This window comes from Solea solea, chromosome 13, assembly GCF_958295425.1.
Source record: "Solea solea chromosome 13, fSolSol10.1, whole genome shotgun sequence".
In the NCBI taxonomy this organism is placed as follows: Eukaryota; Metazoa; Chordata; class Actinopteri; order Pleuronectiformes; family Soleidae; genus Solea; species Solea solea.
The window spans coordinates 11,223,390-11,244,020 of record NC_081146.1 but is presented as its reverse complement, the minus strand read 5'-3'; the positions used below and the strand labels follow the sequence as shown (position 1 = coordinate 11,244,020).

General features: G+C 38.5%; 3 protein-coding genes and 1 long non-coding RNA gene across 5 annotated transcripts; 3 read left to right on the top strand and 1 right to left on the bottom strand.

The window, feature by feature from the left end:
* LOC131470962 (uncharacterized) lies at nt 1-1,126 on the top strand. The gene is made up of 2 exons (XR_009241960.1): nt 1-107; nt 222-1,126. It is a non-coding gene; the product is annotated as an uncharacterized LOC131470962 (long non-coding RNA).
* Nucleotides 1,127-2,256: 1,130 nt separating this feature from the next.
* On the top strand, nt 2,257-6,665 carry LOC131470940 (sialoadhesin-like). Of its 2 annotated transcripts, none has more exons than XM_058647041.1 (9): nt 2,257-2,404; nt 2,557-2,928; nt 3,970-4,254; nt 4,336-4,587; nt 4,673-4,933; nt 5,618-5,708; nt 5,994-6,074; nt 6,175-6,250; nt 6,333-6,665. In XM_058647041.1, exons 1-9 carry the CDS (start codon nt 2,356-2,358, stop codon nt 6,363-6,365), a joined length of 1,500 nt encoding a protein of 499 aa, XP_058503024.1. In that variant the 5' UTR covers nt 2,257-2,355; the 3' UTR covers nt 6,366-6,665. The 2 variants fall into 2 exon arrangements, with proteins under 2 accessions (XP_058503024.1, XP_058503023.1); XM_058647040.1 differs by having other exon boundaries at nt 5,991-6,074.
* A 999-nt stretch (nt 6,666-7,664) lies between these two features.
* LOC131470952 (myelin-associated glycoprotein-like) lies at nt 7,665-11,050 on the bottom strand. The gene is made up of 9 exons (XM_058647062.1): nt 10,952-11,050; nt 10,778-10,838; nt 10,303-10,674; nt 10,152-10,166; nt 9,921-9,959; nt 9,698-9,809; nt 9,532-9,606; nt 9,283-9,364; nt 7,665-8,734 (listed from the first exon to the last, which is right to left on the bottom strand). The coding sequence occupies exons 2-9, from the start codon at nt 10,836-10,838 to the stop codon at nt 8,666-8,668; spliced, it is 825 nt and encodes a 274-aa protein (XP_058503045.1). The 5' UTR covers nt 10,952-11,050; the 3' UTR covers nt 7,665-8,665.
* A 3,461-nt stretch (nt 11,051-14,511) lies between these two features.
* On the top strand, nt 14,512-20,437 carry si:dkey-238d18.4 (TBC1 domain family member 16). The gene is made up of 10 exons (XM_058647808.1): nt 14,512-15,008; nt 16,793-16,978; nt 17,077-17,195; nt 17,619-17,722; nt 18,475-18,542; nt 18,644-18,809; nt 19,042-19,077; nt 19,163-19,311; nt 19,394-19,535; nt 19,624-20,437. The coding sequence occupies exons 1-10, from the start codon at nt 14,810-14,812 to the stop codon at nt 19,790-19,792; spliced, it is 1,338 nt and encodes a 445-aa protein (XP_058503791.1). The 5' UTR covers nt 14,512-14,809; the 3' UTR covers nt 19,793-20,437.
* The last annotated feature ends 194 nt before the right edge of the window (nt 20,438-20,631 follow it).

Sequence of the window (20,631 nt, the reverse complement as noted above, 5' to 3'; positions counted from 1 at the left end):
GTTGTCTCTTAAATGGAGGAGCCGGGCACTTTTCATTCAGGGTGGAAACTCCAGCAGATAAACAAGCAGCAAGGAGCAGCACTGCAGAGGCCTAATTTGCCAAACAGGTAAGACTAAATGCATGGATTCTTTAAAGTATCTTAACTGTATTGTTGATATTTCTGACAGACATTCATTTGGTGTTTTTTGTTTCTTCTGTTTCCTGTTGGCATATCTTAAAGTTCCACATCATCCTGCCATGGGTAACTCAGCATCTACCAGCTTCAACATGCCTGCACCAAAGAGACTGTCCCTGGGGCGTCAGAAAGAAGACACGGTGAAGCTGGAGGACTTTATGACACAGTGTGAAGAGGATTTCTGGAGAGTTAAAGCAAAAAAACGCTTGTCTGTGAAAAAGATCCACTTCATTCGCAGCATCAGTTACGTTGACTTAAATGTCCAGGAGAGCAATGGTTTTTATCCAAACAGCGGCGAAATGCTGAACCTTGCTTTCATTGGAGATTAGGGGACGTGAGAGACTGAACTCTATGGGGAAATCTCATGTCGACACAACAGCTCAGCGTGGAGGAGTCTCCGGTGTGATGTTTGAAGGGGACACAGCAAATTGTCTCTGTGATGCTTCTGCAACCCTGCAATTTTTTCTCTCTCACCACAAGACTGAAGGTGTGATCGTGAACAAAGTGATGAACTGAATATGAGTCAGGTTCCTTCCTTTTTTTAAAGATGTGTTAAGATTAAAAAAAAAAGTTTTCACTCACAGGACAGGTCATAAGACAAAAACTTTTAGATGTCGACTGAGACAAGGACATTCATTCTGTCTTCCCAGCTCTCTGTCCATGGTGCACTCAGTGTAAGGTACAGTAAAGATCATTTTCCCTGTAGAGAACACATTTCATAACTGAAATGTGCGTTGACGCCTAATTAGCTGATCTCTGTGACCTTTTTTTTTTTCATTGCTTTCAGTCAGCACTTGCTGTCTCGATAAATGTTTCACCTTTGCACAACCTGGATCTTAAATCAATGTATCACTTCTTAACATTGTGGAAAAAAGAGCAAAAAATGATGTTTCTAACTAAGATTTATGAGCAAACGATTTGAAAAAAATACATTCAAATATTCCAGCTGACACTGTTGATTTTATTTGAGTCTTGTTCTTCTCTTAGTTTCTCTTCACTCTCTTGCTTTAAAAAAAAAGAATAATTACAGTGTTCACACACACATGCTCTGCAAATACTGACAAAAATATGTTGTTACAGCCCCCGAGTGTTGTAACACAGGGAAGTAATATTATGATGATACCATCGTCTTTATTTAGTAATCATGTAGGTGTAACATTTAATAGTTAGATTTAACTATTTAATACATTTCTAAGTTAACAAATATTGTTGTAAATCTGCTAAAAAAGTGACTTCCAAAAATTCACACCACTTTTTCAAACATTGTTTGAAGCTAAATGTGACAAAATTATTATTATTAAGTTATTTTCAGCATATATTACAAATGGCACCCCATACGTCCACAGTAATTCTGATGACCAGAGCGATAATCTGGATTTTTCTTTGAAAATAACATGGTTTTACTGTAATAATACTCTAAGATTATATATTACTATTCAGTGTAATTGACCTTCATATTACAAAATTATTATCATCTTGTTACTGTAATGTAAAGTGTCTCCATTCTATCATTAACATTAAAGACTGTGAAGCAAATTGGGTCACAATGCATACTTTCCACAGCCTTACATTGTTTGTTTCTTATTAAATCTTATTGGTCAACTCAACAAAGAGGGCTGTAACTGACAGTTAGTGGTCCTTCTATCCTAAATAATCAGAATAATCTGAACATGAATCATTTTTGGGTGCTGTTCCTGGTGAGCACCCATTGTAAAGTGAATAAAATGCTTCACATAAAATAGGGGAAGTCTTGATACCTAAAATAAGTCCAATTCCTGTTTGCTAAAGAAGGAAGCGAGGGTGCTGGCTGGAAGGTTGTCAAACAAAGCTTGATCTGAGATGCATAACATAGACCCCCCCCCCCCCCCCCACCACCACCACACACACACACAATTTTGTGACAGTAAATAAATAAAGTGCTTTTCTTAAACACATATTTGAAAACATGAGACACAATAAGAACAAAAAATAAAGGCATCCTGAAATTATGAATAATAGGGTAGACTTCCCTAATGTATGTCTGGTGAGACAAAAGTCAGATTTTGGATCATACGCAGTAGATGAGTGGTGGAATGGAAAATGGACCAGTCATCCAACATCACAGGGAAACAACGGCTTCATCACACAAACCTTGACATATCTGTCACATAATTTGCAGGTCTGACCTTGGCAGGAAGAGATGGACGCTTTGAAGCGGACTCTGTTCTTTGTGTGGCTTTGCATCAATGGTATGGTCAATTGTCTTTGCAGTTTCATCTCTTATCTATTACAAACATGCAATTGTTGTTGTTTTAATGTCTTGGAAGAATTCACACAGCACAGTGTATTCGGCTCTTTTGGTTTCACTCCATCACAAGATTTCTTTATATTTTTATCACAGCTGTTCAAACTGAAACCTCCTCTTGGTCCATTACGTTGCCCTCAACAGTGAAAGGGCTGATTGGATCCTGTGTGGTGATTCCCTGCACGTTCAACTACCCGGATCATAAAGGAAAAGCTAACAAATTCACTGGGATTTGGACCGAAAGCTTGCAAAGCAGAGCAAGTCTCTTCATCTATCACCCAGATGCGTCGAAAGTTGTGCAGCAGTATCAGACTCGGACAGCGCTGCTCGGAGATGTCACGCACAAGAACTGTACACTGAAGATTGATCCTCTTCAGCAAAGTGACCAAGGGCCTTTTTATTTCAGGGTGGAAATGGCTAACTTTAACAACTATACATACAAAGAAAAAGTCTCCATCACAGTTTTTGGTAAGTTCTATTGTCATCATCAAATTAATTCCAGTGTTTTGTGTTGTTTTATTTGTACTTGTATTGATCAGAGGTCAAAAAACATTCTCTCTTCCCTTCTGTGCATTAGTGAAATACTTGTTTATCTTGAGCTGGAATATTTAACATTTAAATGTTATTATTAGAATTATTATTCTAATAATTGTCATCAGAATTGTAACAGAAAGAGGAGAGCACTTGAAAACTCATCATTCTGTGATAGCATCCACTGTGTCTGTGAAGTTTTTCTGAGTTTTTCGAAGTATCTCAATAATTCAGAAGAAAAATAACCCGGAAAAAAATTGTGTTTTTTTTTCTTCAAATTAATGCAATGCGCTTCCACAAATTTCATATTCACTTCTGTAGACAATGTGTTATAATGAGGGGAAAGGCAATCCAACAGTTTAAATAATGAAACTTAAATAACAAAAAGCTGTCCCAAAGTTTTATCTCAAACTGAAAACGTTGGATTTTTTTATGAACAGGACATAGAGGGTATAGACACACGAGGACAGAATAAAACAACTGAACGCACACTCAGTTCTTGTGACTGTGAATGCTCTTTAATCATCCAAGTCAGAGTCATCTTCAGGGGTTAGCTAGGGGTAACGGGACTTCCTTGAGTAAAGTTGAAGGCAATTCCAACTCTCATACAAGTCTGTGTCTCTTAGCTGACCTTTATTTTCACCTCAGATGAAACTAACAACCTGAAACTGGATCAGCGAGTGAACAACCTGCATGGTTTAACTCAGTACTTCTCAAATAGTGGGGCAGGCAGGGGGCTGTGAAAAAAACCACTGGTTTAACATAACAAATGTGTTCACAGGCTTCAGTCCGTAGCCAACTCCCCCAGGTCATTGTGGTGTGGTTTATTTGGCCTTCAGCAGGCTTTCCATTCTTTTTATAGTCAACTTTAATGTTCCTTTTAAAATAACTCATGAATCCATAAAGCTAAACACAAAGTGGCACAGGACACATCGACTGTTTTTTGCAGTATGTCATAACCTCTGTATATGTTCACAGGTGCACTAAATATTGCTCTCACGGTGAAAGAAGTCACGGAGGGTCAGACCGCGCTGGCGTCCTGCTCTGTGTCTCCCGCCTGTCCCACCTCTCTTCCTGTCTTCAGCTGGAGTCACCCCGGAGAGGAATATTTCCACTCAATGCAGTTTGAAGACGGCCAGTGGAAAGCGACAGCTACTCTCACATTTCACCCCACCAAAGCTGACCACAACAAGCCTTTACTGTGCACTGTGCGGTACGACGGAGGGCGGCAGCAGGAAACAACCAAGCTCCTCAAAGTGAAGCGTAAGCCCAAGTTTCTCACAGTTCATTTGTTCCTTTTTTTTTTGCTGACATAATAGATTTAATAGATTGGACACTCCTCAGATGCACCAGTGAACGTGATGGTCGAGTACAAGTCAGACGTAAAGGAGGGTGAGGCTGTGCAGCTGGAATGTTCCAGTGATGCTTACCCTCCGGCCAACAGCTATGAGTGGTACAATGAAACCGGTGTTCAGATGCATCAGGGAAACACCTACATGATACCAAACGTCTCCAGAAACATGGACGCATTTTACTGCACCGCCATCAACACAGTAGGACGAGGGAAATCAAGCCCAGTGCGGCTAAGTGTCTTATGTAAGTAAGCAGTTTGTAAAATATCATGACAAAGACGAACAGTTGTATTGGGCGAACCTCACAACTGCATCACTTGTGTTTATAGATGCCCCTGAGATTAAGCTGGCCTCCTCCTGCTCCTCACTGGGTGACGTGGTGAAGTGTATGTGCATTGTGGAGTCCAAGCCTCCCAGCATGGTCCATTTTGTGATTCCTGAAAAAGTCTTTGCAGGCACCAAGATAGAGAGACATGGCTCTGTTACCATCGGGACCCTGCAAGCAGAGTTTGGATCTTCTGAGGTTGTCCACTGTCTGGCAAACAACACAATAGGCATTGCCAACTTCACTCTCTCTTTACCTGTCAATGGTAAGACAGTGTTTGGAGTTTGTAGGGATTAAGTGGCAACTGGTTGTGATGTCACAATAAGAATTTGAACTCCCGATTTGAAGCCTCAAGTGTCTGCTTACATTTGCCATTCTTTACTGTATATTTTCTCTAAATTGGAAATTTATTTTACAAAACTGACATAATGTTTGATTAAAGAAGACCTGAAATTAGCGATTAAGACCATAAACTCCTCAGGAATATGTTGTAATCAGTATAGGCTCATTTTCTCACTGACTTTTGCTATTAAGTATAATGTTACTTTTGGTTTAGCCTCATCGGGCAAAATGGTAGACTAATGCCGTGTTTCCACTACATGGTCCCAGCTCGCCTCACCTCGGCTTTACATGGTTTGGTTGGGTTTTTCATTACAAAATAGTACCTCCTCAACGTGGGCGGAGCTATCACTGTGCGGCTTTCTCTAACACTGCCGGCAGTCTGACGACGTCACGCATGGTATCAGCTCGCCAGAGCAGATACTAAAAAAAGCACCAGGTACCAGATACTATTGCTAATGGGAACACAAAATAACCGTGCCGAGGCGTGCCATGCTAGTGGAAAAGGGGCTTGAGCCCAGCTTTTACTGGTCTTTGGTAGAGATGCATGGTATGACATATCTGAAGATTCTTTGCATAAAGTGACTGCATGTGGCCTCTGTTTGCACAGGTAAGATGCATCATCTCTTCATTGCCATCGCCACTGGAGCAGGTGTGGTTTTGATGATACTTTTAATTGCAGTGGTATTGGTAATAAAATGGTAAGTTCATACAGAATATACTTTTTCTTACCCAAGGTAAATTTAAACATCTACATTTTCAATGATGATTTTAGCGATAGTTAACTCTACAATAAATCATAAAAGTACAAACTTTTGACTGGTATTGTATGTGTGATACAGTCAAACCACTTTGACCTTCACTGAAGTAATGAGATGACATGATATGTGTTCATTTTTGTGGTTTGGCTTTCACTGGTTGCGTCAAGTTTCAATAGACACTTTTTGCCTGTATTTCTAAATTAAAAGCCCTTACTCTCCCAGTAGGAGATCATCTGGAGATGCACCAACACTTCACATACAAACAAACAAAGGTGAAGAGCTCCCTGAGTATGGTAAAGCAAATAGGTGAGCATTATTAAACTCAGTTTGGAATAAGCAAAGGTTTCCTCATGAGTTGCAGCGATGACATTTGGTCTTGTGCTTTTCTCTGCAATTCTGTTCTCAGAAAAGAAAAGAGAGACTGTGGCGACATGCAGTGGTCTGCCAGCTATAGCAGTAACAATGTGTATGGCAACATTGAGGTGTGTGACATTTTCTGCGTTCACTCTTTATTTCCATGTATGAGCTAATGAACGTGAGCTTTTTTTTAAATTTCCTTCACAGACTGACAACGATGCTATATACGCCAATGTGTGACTGGGCTGAATTTACCAGTGTTGCAGAGCGTTGTCCAGATGATGTGGCTGGAGAAAGCACAAACAAAGAAATGAATATGCTATTTCCATAATTGTTTTTCTGTATGCTTATTTACATATAAGGTTTTATGTCTTAAAACGCAGAAATCCGTCTGATCAACAGCAATACACTGTGTGCTGAGATTATTCAACATTAAAATATAGTAGTCATTTACTTACTTGGCTTGCTCTTAAAAACCTTATTAGTCATTCAGCAGCTACTCAGTGTTTGTGATGAAGAATAAAATGTTTTCAACACAGATCACAGTGTGATGTACGTTGCTGAAGGCCTCAGGATTCACTGTGGCAAATCAAGGAAATAATGAACCCCCTGAGCTTCAGTTGTCCTATGAATGCATTACAACATAGATCTGTATGCAGAGAATAGAGATCAAACTTATCAAACATTAATTCGAGAGAAAGCGGCAGCTGAAATAGTCATGTCATTATTATGTGTAAACATCCTTTTTTATTATTTTAATTTCCCTGCATTAATAAGGTTACGTTACCACATTTATGTAACCTGCACAGGGTGAAGTGGCTATGTTGTGCTTTTTGTACTCCATTTTCATTTTCATTAGTTGCATTTATGTAACTTTGTATAAATATAGTCAAATGTGAAATTTTAATAAATTATTACCATTTGGCAGAAGTAGAATACACAATAATTATACTGTTTTGTACTCAGTGTATAAATTCACCTGAATGTATGAATTGTTGTTTTCATTATAAGTGAGTGCTTTATAGCTACAATAGAAGCAAGTCTTCTCTACAGAAGCTGCCATATTGGGCCACCATGCTTTTTAAACAATCCCTTTAAATATAGTGCAGGTAACGTTTTTTTGTTGTTTGTTTTTTTACTTTATTTATTGAAATCAGAAGTTTCTTCCTCGAAATAAATGAAACAGGAAGTTCATTTGCAAGTGTATTGAGAAAGACGAGGCAGAAAAACTGAGCCCTACTCTGTGGTTTTTACTTTACAGATGTGCTGAATGATTTACAGGTTTGTGGCTCACTTCTCATTTTACTTTATCACAACTTTTAAACCACACCATTTAAAAAAAAAGAAGCAGGTCCTATCACGTAACCCTTCCCCAACGAGAAGTTGTTCCTGTGATCTCAACGACTGCACTTTGTATTTGGCAAACTGTTGCTGACCTCTTGGGCAGGTCAGGCCAATTGCTTTATTAAAAGTAATGCGATAGTAATGTAACTCCGATATGGATGCAGGAAGAAAAGACAGAAAATAGTAGCAGCAGTTTAATAGGTTTAATGAGCAGTTTAATAGGTAATAATAACACTGTATTATTTAAAGGTGCAGTAGGTAGGATCACTAAAAAGCAGTTGATGATTTTCATTTAAATAGACTCTTCCTCTGAACTGACCTGTGATTAGTCAATGTCTAGATTCAGATTACCAAGATGAGATGGCTCATATCCAATTGTATCCATTGATTCTATTGTTGACTTAGATCTAATGTTTTAAGCACTGTGAGGACCCAGGAATCTCATCAGATATTTATCACATATTTATCAGATATGTGGCAGTGTGACATAAACGAGCATGGTCGTTTAACAATCATTCATTTCACTCAGTGATTTCTGAATGTTCCTTGTAAGGGTAGCAATAAAGGTACACATGATCTTATACTGTATATCTCCTGCTCCTCAAAACCAAGTGGTTTCAAAATGATGGCGTTTTCTTGCTATAGTTAATGACACGTGCAAGATATTTGGAGGGCAGTCTTGTTCAGATGCGAGATACTAGTAAGAATGCGAACCGTCATTAATGGGATTGTAATCAGATTTGAACAATGTAGCCCGTAATCTGAACATAGTTTAAGTCTCCTGTCACTCTTTGCACTGCAATTCAATATGAGCAAAGGTGTGTTCACATATAGCACGGAGGAATAATTCAATAGAATTATTGAACAGTTATACATGATCAAACTTTGCATTGCTCACACAGTAAAATAAAACAAAGCCAAATAAATATTGTTATATAAAATAAGTTAAGAGCTGGTGTTCTACCAGTTTTGTGTCTCTTTGTAGTAGTTCAATTAATATTCATAGAAACTTTGCAATGAGTCCCTCCATATTAAGGTTCTAATCCTGTGTCCTTGTATCTGTACCTGATAGGACCTGGATCTGGACCGAGGGGAAATTGCTATGGTTTTTCCAGAATGTAATGTTTTTGTCTAAAAATGTAAATACCTCAGTGTACATCAACCATTCTTCTACACAGCTTTTGCACTGGTTTGCATTAACCACTATAATTTGCATATATATTGTCTAAGTAATCCATGCTTTGGTCCATGTGTATTCTGAAGTCCTGTGAAGACAGAAAATGATGCATTACAGTAAAGAGAATTGAAAAATAATGACTAGAGCTTTAAAAGGATAGTTCAGTGTTATGCAATCCGCTGTGCAAACAGAACCAGTCTGAGACACAGAGACTTGCTCTCATCTATGCCCCTGATTAAATCTATGACATCTATGATAAGAGTATGTTTGGTACAAATGGAGGCATCAGCGAATCAACAACCACTGTATGTGCTGTGATGTAAACCTGCAGATTTTCTCTTAGGACTTGAGTAAGGGAGTGAGCAATGTACATAGTGACACAAATTTTCGTTTCCAATTTGCAGCAGGATAAAGTAACGTAGACTTAAGGGGGGAACTGGTTTTATGATGTCAGCCCTTTGATGAGAGGCTAAAATACGTTTGAAAGTGTTTTCTTCTTCACCTGCTGCTAGCTACGTTTTCAGTGCGAGAGAACCTCCATGTCTCAGACTGCAGGTGCAGTCACTTAATATCACTTAAATAACTATGTATTTTAGGAAAAACACAATGGCTTGGTATGACAACGGGATGTTGTACCTGAGTGTTGGCATAGACGGGCTCATCGATGACCTTCAGATCAGCAGGGTTTTTGTTTTCATGTGTTGTGCACGACGCCTCTCTGAAAAGGCACGACAAAAAAATTTGAAAACTCATTTCCGAAAATTAGTAATGTAAGTCATGAATAATCCAGTATCTTCAGTCTTTGAGTACACACATATACTCTATATCCTCAGTGGCGAAACATAAAATGTTGCTGGTAATGTGAATGTGTCATATAAAACAAACCTTTGAGGTTGATTTGATGTTGATCTACTAAAATTAGCATAATATCCAGAACTCTCCCTTGTTAAAGACTCTGTCCTGTAAAAAGATTATTGTGGACAGGTTACTTTCATTTACACCGGTATTAAAAATATGAGTGAATTATTTGGCAGTTTAAGAATAAACACACCTTTTTTGTTTCATGTAACAGAATATTGTGGTGACAAGAATAATGATGACAAGTGCAGAAAGTGGTACAAAGATGGCCACATAGAATTCCAAAGGCTCCAGCGTCGTCGCTTCTGTGAGTAAAATGCACTTTTGTGAACAGTGATGTTTTCAGAAAAGACAAAAAACATGTTTCTTATTTAAAACAAACTCAAAAAACAAACAGGGGAAATGTAAAAACTTACTTTTTGCTGTGGGCGTGTACAGTGGTGGGATTGTAATTTCTAAAGAGCACAAACTATTAGTGAGTTTCATTTAGTTTACATTTTACCTGGAATTGTGACATTGTTTTTTTTTTTTTTTTTTAGATCAGACCGGAATGTCATACAGCCAGGTATATAGAAACGAATAAATATTAGTTCACAAACTAAACCAAACTAAATAGAAATATGGAAACTGAAAAGGTTATAGCTTACCTTGGCTAATATTGTCTGGTTTAACACCAATTAAATAAGACAAGAACAACAAAAAGGGAAAAAGGAGATAATTAAAGAATAGAAAAAAACATGGGATAGAAAAATAGTATAAAAGCAGAAAAAAATACCTTGAACAATTCAAATGTCTTACCATGCACATCAATGGAAACATGGTACTTGTAGAAACTGTAAGTCTGACCCTTTAGGATGACCCTCACATAGAGCCCTCTCTCATTTTCTACGATGTTTTCAATCATGAGGGAGCAATCTCCATTGTTTTTGTTTCCGCGGAGTTTGGTCTTTCCTCTGTACTTGCTGAGCACAAATGTGTCATTTGTGTGAAAAACAAATGGATTTATGTCCCTGTCTTTAATGTTAGACTCCCTTTTCCCAGGCTTTTTCCAATAAACCTGGACATCTTTGGTGTAGTATTCTGCAGGATATGTAAACGTACACGGTATGATCACATTTGAGCCCTGTATTGCATTAATGCGACGGGTGACGTTGATGTTCCAGGTTTGACCTGTGTTCAAAGCAAAACCAACAAAGAATGTATAGTATTTGTAATGATTATATGATTAATTAAATATGTGAACTTCATGGACTAAATTGAATATGTGACCCACCTTCTGAATGGGAGACGAGGAACAAAATGAAACTAAGATCAGTCAGACCCAGAAGCTTCATCTGATCCAAGAAAGACATTCAGAATTTAAATGTTGGAGTAGTCTCTGTCACATAAATGAGCAGTTAAATTACACATTATTGACATTTACATGTAGCATAAGGTCAATACTCACTGTGTAAAGGACTCAGAACTGTTTTTGGGTGTTGTCAAAGTGCATAACACTTTAACACTGCAATGTGAAATCTTTGGGTGTTTCCTGTTGCTTAGAGGTGAAGAGGAAGTTATGACAGCAAGAACAGTAACATTTCTCATTGAGTTTGAAAAAAAATGTTTTTTTTTATTCTGCTGCATTTCTTATACATAAATAAAACACAGCTAACAGTTATTTTAAAACATCAGCGTTTCCTACAACGTCTAACATTTCACACCAGGGCTGAACATCTTTCAAATCGAAATTGCAAACCGCATCATTCTATTTTTGAAGGTTCTGTGTGGTTTGCCTCTTAAAAATTGCATTACATAAATGTTAAAACCAAGAGGAGAGCTAATATTTTGATGGCATCTCATGTGGGAATCCCTAGTCTTGTTTCCGATCTTCAACATAGTAAATATTCAATATATTCTTACCCGAATTGTTCAACCCCATTTTCACACATAGGTATGTTGCTGCACACGTGACAGCAATATCGCATATTCAATATACCTGTGTCAACACATTAATTAAACTGATGAAGTTGTAATGCAAAGGCAGTGTTGTAATATAACAAAGTACAAATACTTTGTTACTGTATCTAAGTACAAAATTCACATATCTCTACTTTACATTGCTATCTATATTTCTAGCCCCTTTTACTCCACTACATTTGTTCTAACTATCTTTGTTACTCGTTTCTACCAAATGAAATCAGAAGAAGAAGAGTTGGTAATGGTCTGTATTTATACAGAGCTTTTCTAGTCTGTCAGACCTGAGGCTACACCCTAGCTCTGCCACCAGATGGAGACATTCTGCACATCCAGGATTCAAGCAAGTTGCAATCAAGCCTGAATGTATTCACCTGCTGCCCATGTGACACCAGGAGGAGCATTTAAGCAGAGTGGAAACTCTCCCTCAGTGCTCAGACATGATCAACTGTTGGCGTGGATCTATCTCCTGCTCTTGGGACCTTTATGACTCTTCATGTTTTGTTTGCTGAATGCTCCAACTTCAACTTTGTACTACTTACTTTTCTGATGTTTTGTGGACTATTAAGCCACCTTTAATTTCCTGGAACTCCTTTGGGGGAGAGATTGACTCTTTACCCTTTGTTTGTTGAACGCTCAAACACTTTTAGTTGAGACACTGACTCGTCAACCTTTGCTTGCTTATGTTCAAACTCTTTTAGTTTAGATAGTGACATTTAAGTTAGTTTTTTCTGAGCGCACAATAAACTGTGGAACTTTCACTATGTCCTCTCTGTCTGCATTTGTGCTCAAAACCCCCCTCGTGACACAGTCTTGATGAGCTGCTTTACACTTAAGTTTTGCCTTTCACAAATTTTTCTTACCCATTCACACGCTGCAACACAGGGTTACATGTCTTGCTCAAGGACACATATAGAATAGTAGAGCCAGGAATTGAACCCACAGCCTTCCAGTTGAAAGACAACTTGCCCTACCACTGAACTACCATGGCTCAACCTTTACTCCTCACTTTTTTAATACATTTACTTCTACAACTAAAGTACATTTGATACCTGAGTAGAGTAAATGTTGTATACTTTAAGACTTTTACTTAAGTAATATTATAAAAAAGTGACTTCATCTTCTACCAAAGTCATTTTCTGGCGAGATACTTGTACTGTTAAGGTACATTATACAAGACTGTGTAATGCTGGAAGAAGTGCCACACACTATGACAATATCAAACACAAAACCGGCTTAGAAGGTTCAGCAGTAATGCTGATGGATTCGATGGATCCAAGCAGAGCATATGATAAATATCAGGGTTTCTCAATCTTCACACCTGATTCAAATGATCAGCTCATCAACAAGCTCTGCAGAAGCCTGATAAAGACCCACTCATTTCAATCAGGTGTGTTGGAACGAGGGAACATCTAACCCATGCAGGGCAATGGGTCCCAGAACCAGGATTGAGACACCCTGAGATATATAACAACCACTTGCCAACTAAATTCTACTAAACAAAGACTTTCCACAGCTTAACCAAAGTAAAATGTTCATGCCAAATCACTCTCTGTGTTATATTACGCTTCTTTGAGGGGGTTAACATGTATGAAAAGTTTTACTTTTAACACTTGCTGAATGGGGAAACATGTATCTTTGCATTAGTTGAGATTGTGTATCCTGGTTATGGTTATGTATGATGATTAGTTTTTTTTTGCATGCCTCTGTTGTAAAGTGTTAGCACACATGCATTATGTAGTCCTATCAGTTTACTTTGGCTTTCCCATATATGATACCTTGTTGTACCTTAATCAATGAAATCTTTTGGGAAGATATACAAGTCCTGGGTTTCTAGTTGTGTTTCTCCGTGTGTGTGTGTGTGTGTGTGTGTGTGTGTGTGTGTGTGTGTGTGTGTGTGTGTGTGTGTGTGTGTGTGTGTGTGTGTGTGTGTGTGTGTGTGTGTGTGTGTACATGCTGTGTTTATGTAACACTAAATTTGTCAGTTTAACACACATTCCAATTAAGACCAAATACAGTCTGGAATAGTTTTGCTTTTATCACAATGTATTGTAACAAAGTGGAACTGATGATGTGGGAAGGCGGGGCTACAGGTAATCAAGGTGATAAGAGGCACCTGTTAGCAGGACGTGACACTAATAACACTGCTGTGGATTCTTCTGCCTTCTGGGTGATGTTTACTGGGACTTGACATGGGCCATAGTATCTAACTGTTTTCATTTGAATTTGAACACTAAAGGTGTTAAATTCATGTGTTTGGTCCTTATCGATGCTGGTGTTAAACTGCCTGTTTTGGTGCTACTTTAGCACTGCATAATTTACAGTGCAAGCAAATGTATATAGTTCCACATTTATTTGTCCTATGTAAAAAGTTGCAACATTTCTAATGTATAAACAACAAAGTGTGTAGTTTGTTACAGTTTGAGTTTTCAACCCAGCTGTTATAAAGTCTTGTACATTGTGTCACCATGGTGCCGACCCAAAACCGGAAGTTCCATGGTGCCAGTGCAGTCGACGCAGAACTGCTCAGACTTTGATGAGGTTTCATTCTATGAGTAGCTGTCCATCTGGAACTTCGACAAAACTCAGTAGCCAATCAGCAGGCATCTTCCTAAGGCCCGCCCATTGTCAAAATCGCAAACTAAAACCCCCAGCAAAGAACAAATCAGGGAGTGCAAAGAACAAGTGAGGGAGCACAAAGAGATGGAGCAAACAAAATTCCAATCATTGCAAACAAAAAGTGCATTTTTTTTAAACATTACATCGATTTTTCAATTTGCAATTTGTTCATTTTGTTTTTTTTGTCGCTTGCTTCGTGAAAAGTGTTGTATTGAAAGTATTGACACAAATCTAATTCCACATCATTCACCCTCTTTTTGATGTTCTATAAAAATGATCTTGAATAGATTATTTGAAGGTCGAAATCCTACATTGCGTTGCTTTAAGACACTGTAATGGGAAACAAGCTGCTCAGCATAAACTTGTGCATGACGCTGTTCCACCACTGGGTGGCGTGAGATATAGCCCACGCACAAAAAGTGTACTTTGGCACTGGAGTCTGAACTCCACCTGGAATGTGAGCCAAACTCAGATCTAAAGGTGCAGTCATATGACTCCCTGGTGGCTGAACGAGAATCAACAACTGCTCCTGAAACTAACGCTGCCTTCTCTGCCTGGGATCTTGACGGTTTCTCACCTGGAGGAAAACGAAACCGGTCCTGCCGAGTCCCGACTCGCTCCGTGGCGCACTAACGTGCCTTTGGAAAGCAATGACACTTTCTTGCCCGCTGAGCCTCCGTGGATGCAGCTGCCCTTTACCTGAGCGTGGCGTGAACGCTGTCGTCCACAGATGGACAACCTGAAGGAAGGAAGGCCCTATCGGGCAGCGGCAGAAGAGTCGTCGAGCCAACCAGATGTCTGCTCCGAGCGGACAGTTGCAGCGGTCAGCTGTCCTGCTCTGTCCTCAGCACGCTTCACCTTACCTGGGATCATGGACACTGAGGGCAGGATAGACGAGTCTAGACTGAGGATGCATATATTCAAAAATGGTATCTATCTATCTATCTATCTATCTATCTATCTATCTATCTATCTATCTACTCACTAGTGACTGACTAACTACCTCTATAATTATTTATATAACTCTAAAAAGGTCATTTGACTAAATTAACTTTTCTGATGACCTGTTTCATGCATTTAACATTTTGTTTATTTGTTATTATTTTAATAAAAATTATATAAGGTTACTGCAGTGCAAACACTTATGCAGATGGAAGAGACGGACAGGTAAACAATCTAAGTAAACAATTTAATTTGTAATTTCGAATTATTACACGGATATTTTCCTAAATGGTGGAATAAATAATAGATGTGTAAAGCTTGACATACTCATATTGACGTTACATAACAGTAATATTAAGTCGTCAAAGTGCATTGTCTTATTTATTATTATTCTTATTATTATTATTATTAGTAGTAGTAGTAGTAGTAGTAGTATTACAATTATAACAACTTTACTATATTAGTAATGACACTGAGATAAAAATAGTAAAACATAGAAAAAACTGTTGTTATTCCCAAGTGCTAAAAACCTTTACTTTTCATGGCAAGATGACAGACTTTATATAAATGTACAAGGAAGGTTTTACAAGAGGCATTTTTTAGTGGCTCATATATTTGTTTTCATTATAACACAGTAGTCATTTTCCTGAGGTCACAACAGGTCAAAGCAGATCACAAAAGACTTTCAAATTCCAGTGAAATTGTTGTTGTTTTAAAAACAATTTGTAGATGCTACTCTATGATGCACAGCTGATTAAGTTGTGGGATTTATAATAAATGCCATAAGGTTGTTATTATTCTGAATTATAGATTAACCTGTTCTTCTTTTTATAATGTAACCTTATTAATTAACACATGTTTTTACTGACTAGAAAGAACTTAATCCCACTTCGGCATTAAATCTCTGTGCAGTAAATCATTGAACTGGGATTTGTTTTCAACATCACATGTCCAAATAAAACTAAGAATGAGTCAAATGATGATTTGCTTCAAGACATTGGCCACAACCAAACCATTCTCTAAAATCCAACATTTGTTATGTGAATGAGACTCCCCTCCAGCAAAGAACTCCAGCATGACTACTGCTATAAAACAACAGAGTTTTTTAGAAGCAGATTTCAGACCCATGAGAGTGTAGTGTGTGAAACTAAGAAAGGAGACTAACTCATAGTGGCATCACTGTATAAATGTGTTATCATATAAAAGGATAAACAATTGTTTGAATGATATGTTGGCAACATTGCTCTAGCATGTTTGGAATTAACACACATATACACACACCTTTAACTGGTCCTTTATATGATATGAGTGGTGTTTGGACAGAGGAGGTCTCAGTGTAGTAAACATCACACTGAATTTATCATCCATGAACAGGAATGTGGAAACCTGCCCTCCTTCACTGTGACCTTCTGACCTTTATACACACATTCCAACCCTACAAACATGGAAACCAAAGATCAAAAAAAAAACCCTGCAGAGCAGAAATTGTGAACTACTGATTCAAGATTCAAGATTCAAGATTCAAGATTATTTATTGTTATTATGCAACATAACAAAATTTCCTCCCGATACTCTTGACTCTGTTCTCTGTCCCAGGCTACAAAGATAAGTCTTCCCATGTGATCCATTCAGGATTTGTTTTGATCAGTTAACACAAGAGTTTGACTGAACATGACAGACGCTACATACCTAAACTCTTGGTTGAAAGAAAAAAACTGCAGAATAGTTTGATCACTAGAAATAATTAAAAGGTTTTTCCATCTCTGCCAAGGTGGCGTGTCTCCCTCTGAGCGTGGCCTGGCATGGCGGTTCCTGTTTGGCATGTACCCATGCAGCTCCACGGCTTTAGAGCGCTCACTGCTGCAGGAGCAGTTAGTTATACGATATCAGGTCATGAAAAGAAGGTGGCAAAAGTTCCTTCCTTCAACCGTGCGCATGCACCTCAACGGCACTGATGGTAAAGACCCAAACACACACACACACACGCATGAACTCCGTAACAATAAAAACGTTTCCCTCGTTTTGAATTTCCTCCTTCCCTCATCTCCTTTGCAGCTGAGTTAGTCGCAGCTGTCAGATATTTTGACCAGAGGCAAGCACAGGAACAGCAGCAGACCCAGGACCTGTCTGAGGAGGCCAGGGAGAGACTGGCTTTCTTGAACCTTCAGGCACAGGTTAGCTCAGTTAAATATTTATAATCAATATATTTCAATTGTATCTTTTCTGTTTTATCTTTGCTGCAGTTGTGTTATTTGCATTTCTGTTGTTTGAGCAAATATATTTCAATAGGCTTTGTTTGGTAGAAGAGAAACGATTGTCTGTTTAAGGAAGGAGGAGTGCACTTTAGGTAAACTCACACAAATGTTTGCTGTCTATTTACATATGGTGTCATTTGACCTCTTTATCGTGGGGCTTTTTGGTTTTGCTCACAGAACCAGCTGACAGATTTCAGAATGGGATATTTCATGTACGATGATACTTTAAATAAAGTGTTTTGCACAGAAAGAGCAGGAAATTAGTATGAAAACATATGACACTATGATCACCATCAATACTGGTCAAATATAATTGTTTCTACATGTCCCTCCTGTCACCAGATATTATTTGAGCGGGTCACATTTGACGGGGAGGAGCTCCGGGAAGCTATACGAATCATTGACAAGGATGTACCAAGAACTAACAGAGACCTGACGTATTACCAGTGAGTGATTGCGACCCATTGTTGAGAGTTGTTTGTTGTGTCAACAGACACTATATGAAGATAGAGCTCTTTAAGGCCCAGTGTGTAACCTATGGGTGTAGCAGGAATTGAATTTCCTACTCACAAGTGCATTTGTATAGGTTCATAATAGCTTTAAAATCATAATTTCTTTGTTACCATAGAATAAGCCTTTTAAATGAGTGTGCCATCATGTTTCTCAAGCTCTCCAAATGGACAAACCAGCCAGAGCCGGCATATCCTTATTTCTGGTATGTGAAGGCTTGTTTAGTTCCTTGACCGACTGGTCTTTTTGTTACAGTTTGCATTCGTACCACTAGATTCCACTAACTCTTACACACTGGACCTTTAATGGTAAATGGTCTGCATTTATAACGCTTGTTACCCATTTACAGCTGCCTTACACCACAGTTTTGCCACTCACCCTGTCACTGACACTTTCATACAGCACACCTATGTTCTATCACTCACTCATATTTCATACACTGTCGAGAACGTGGGGGTTGAGTGTCTTGCCCAAGGACACACTGGCATGTTGAATTGAAACCACAGAGACCTGCAATTGAAGTCAACCATTAAAACTAATTAAAATAATTTTCCTTTGAGAAAACCTAAGTCCATTGTTAACTACCATCATATTATATTATTTATTGTTGTGGGGGATGATTGTCTGAGTGCACAACAAATAAGTTTATTCAGTGTTTAACTAACTCTACATACTTTTCTGTCTGCAGGGGTCAAGGTTCAGGTAATCTGTTGGTGTTGAGAGACATACTCATCACTTATGCTGCTTTTCATCCAGGTACACAAATAAGCCTGTCTCATGTGTATTGACTGATTACAGCACAGTGAGGCTGTTTGTTATGCCATTAAAGACACAAACTCATCTTGACTGTTTATCAGAGGTCAGCTATGCCCAGGGAATGAATGACCTGTGCAGTCGGTTCCTGGAGGTTCTTGACTGTGAGGTTGACACTTTCTGGAGTTTCTCCTGCTACATGGAGAAATTCTCCAAGGACTTCAGAGCTGATGGCCTGCATAGAAAAATAGGTAAGACTTCCAAAAAGGAGTATCACTTTCTTTATACTGCGCATTATATTGTCATGTTTATTAGACAGTGTTCCACACTGTAATAGCACAATGTATGTGCGACCTCTAGTGGTAAAACAAGGACATTGGCAGTTTTTGTTGATATTTCCAGAATCATTGTAGAGTCTAAAAATGTCAATCAATCAATCAAACTTTATTTATAGAGCACTTTTTGTACAATAAAAATGTAGCTTCACATAATAAAAAAACAGAATCACAAACCCCCTCTCCTTCACCTTCTGCCACAGGTAGATTTATGGCACTTTTCTCTATTTATATTGTGAACCTGGATTTCAGGTGCACAAGTCATGCCTTTGTTGCTCCTTCTTTCAGGTGGTTGCTGCTAGGTTTCCAGAGGGAGTTTGAACACAGTGATGCTCTCCGTCTGTTCGAGATCCTGAGTTGTGACCACCTTGAGCTCATCACTCAACAAGTAGAGCGAGCCAGGTATCAGGAAAGGCTGGCACAAGAAATCAGCACAGGTGAAAAGCGGAACTCATAATTGTCAGAATAAAGTGTCTCACAGCAAAATAGGAATACAGATTTGCGGTGTCATGTTTGCAGAGGACGATCCAGAGTCAGACCTGCAGGCCATCAACACTGACTTCACCTTTGAGCTCTTCATCTGTGCAGCCATTCTGTTAGAGAACAGAGAATCTCTGCTGCAGTGTCAGGATGATGTGCAGCTCATTCAGTTCACAAGCAGGTTTGTCCTTATGCGGAGACATAACAATAACGTCACACGGGGTTGTGCATTTGTGAACCTGTGTCAACGTGTTTTACTTTTTTTGCAGCCTCCATGGAACACTGGACCTGAATAGTACGCTGAAGAAAGCAGAGCGCCATTTCTACAACTACTGCAAACGCTGTGTTTGGGTCATCATGAATGGGCAGTGCAGACAGCACAAAAGCAAAGAAGAGGACTTTCTTTATCAACTCCGTAATTTGTTTGTCTTGAAGTGACAACTATTATTTAAACTATTTAAAGCCCTGATGCTGTGAACTTCTGGGATGTATGGGGTAATCTGGAGTTTTGATGGTATACAGTAACTCTAGAGTGGAAGACTGATGCTCTAATTTTGTCTATCTCTGTTTATTACAAATATACAGTATTTAATGGATGAAAGTTGATGCGCAGTCGTTCCAGCTCCCCTGCACTGCTGTGAATATGATAGTAGCTTTACTATCCTGTTACCTCAAAACTTAAGCTTTAAAAGATTTGTTCTTTCAGGTTATGCAATATTCAACTTGCTGGAGAAAAACAACTTGACAGGCGTGTGTTATTACTCATATCTGATGTGTTGCAATCGGTGCCACACGCTGCAGTAAAAATACATTTTATGCCTGATGCCATGTGTGTACCTAACAAGAATAGATGTTCAGCTTTGGAGCGCTGGAGGAATTATTTGGGAAGAGCAAGCACAACTTACTGCACAACTCTCTTGAGAATGAAACACTTACACCGTTAAAGACACCTGACAAAATGATACCTCAATAATAATAAATTCACTTCTCTTGTATTTAGTTTTCTCACATAATACAGGTCAGCATTCCTTAAATGAAATGTATGAAATAAATTTGATCTGTCCCGTAAAGGACCTAATATCACCTTTGGTCTACTTGTGGAGGCAAAAGGTGTCTGATTTCATTGCATGTATTATTATGCAATGTAGCAAACAAGTTCCTGTATTTTTCCTGCTGTCAGGCATTTTCTCATTTTTTTTTTAGGTAAAACTGTGGGTAATATACCATGTGATTACTCGTTAAATAATTGTCATTGTCTCATTGTATTTCAAAAAGCC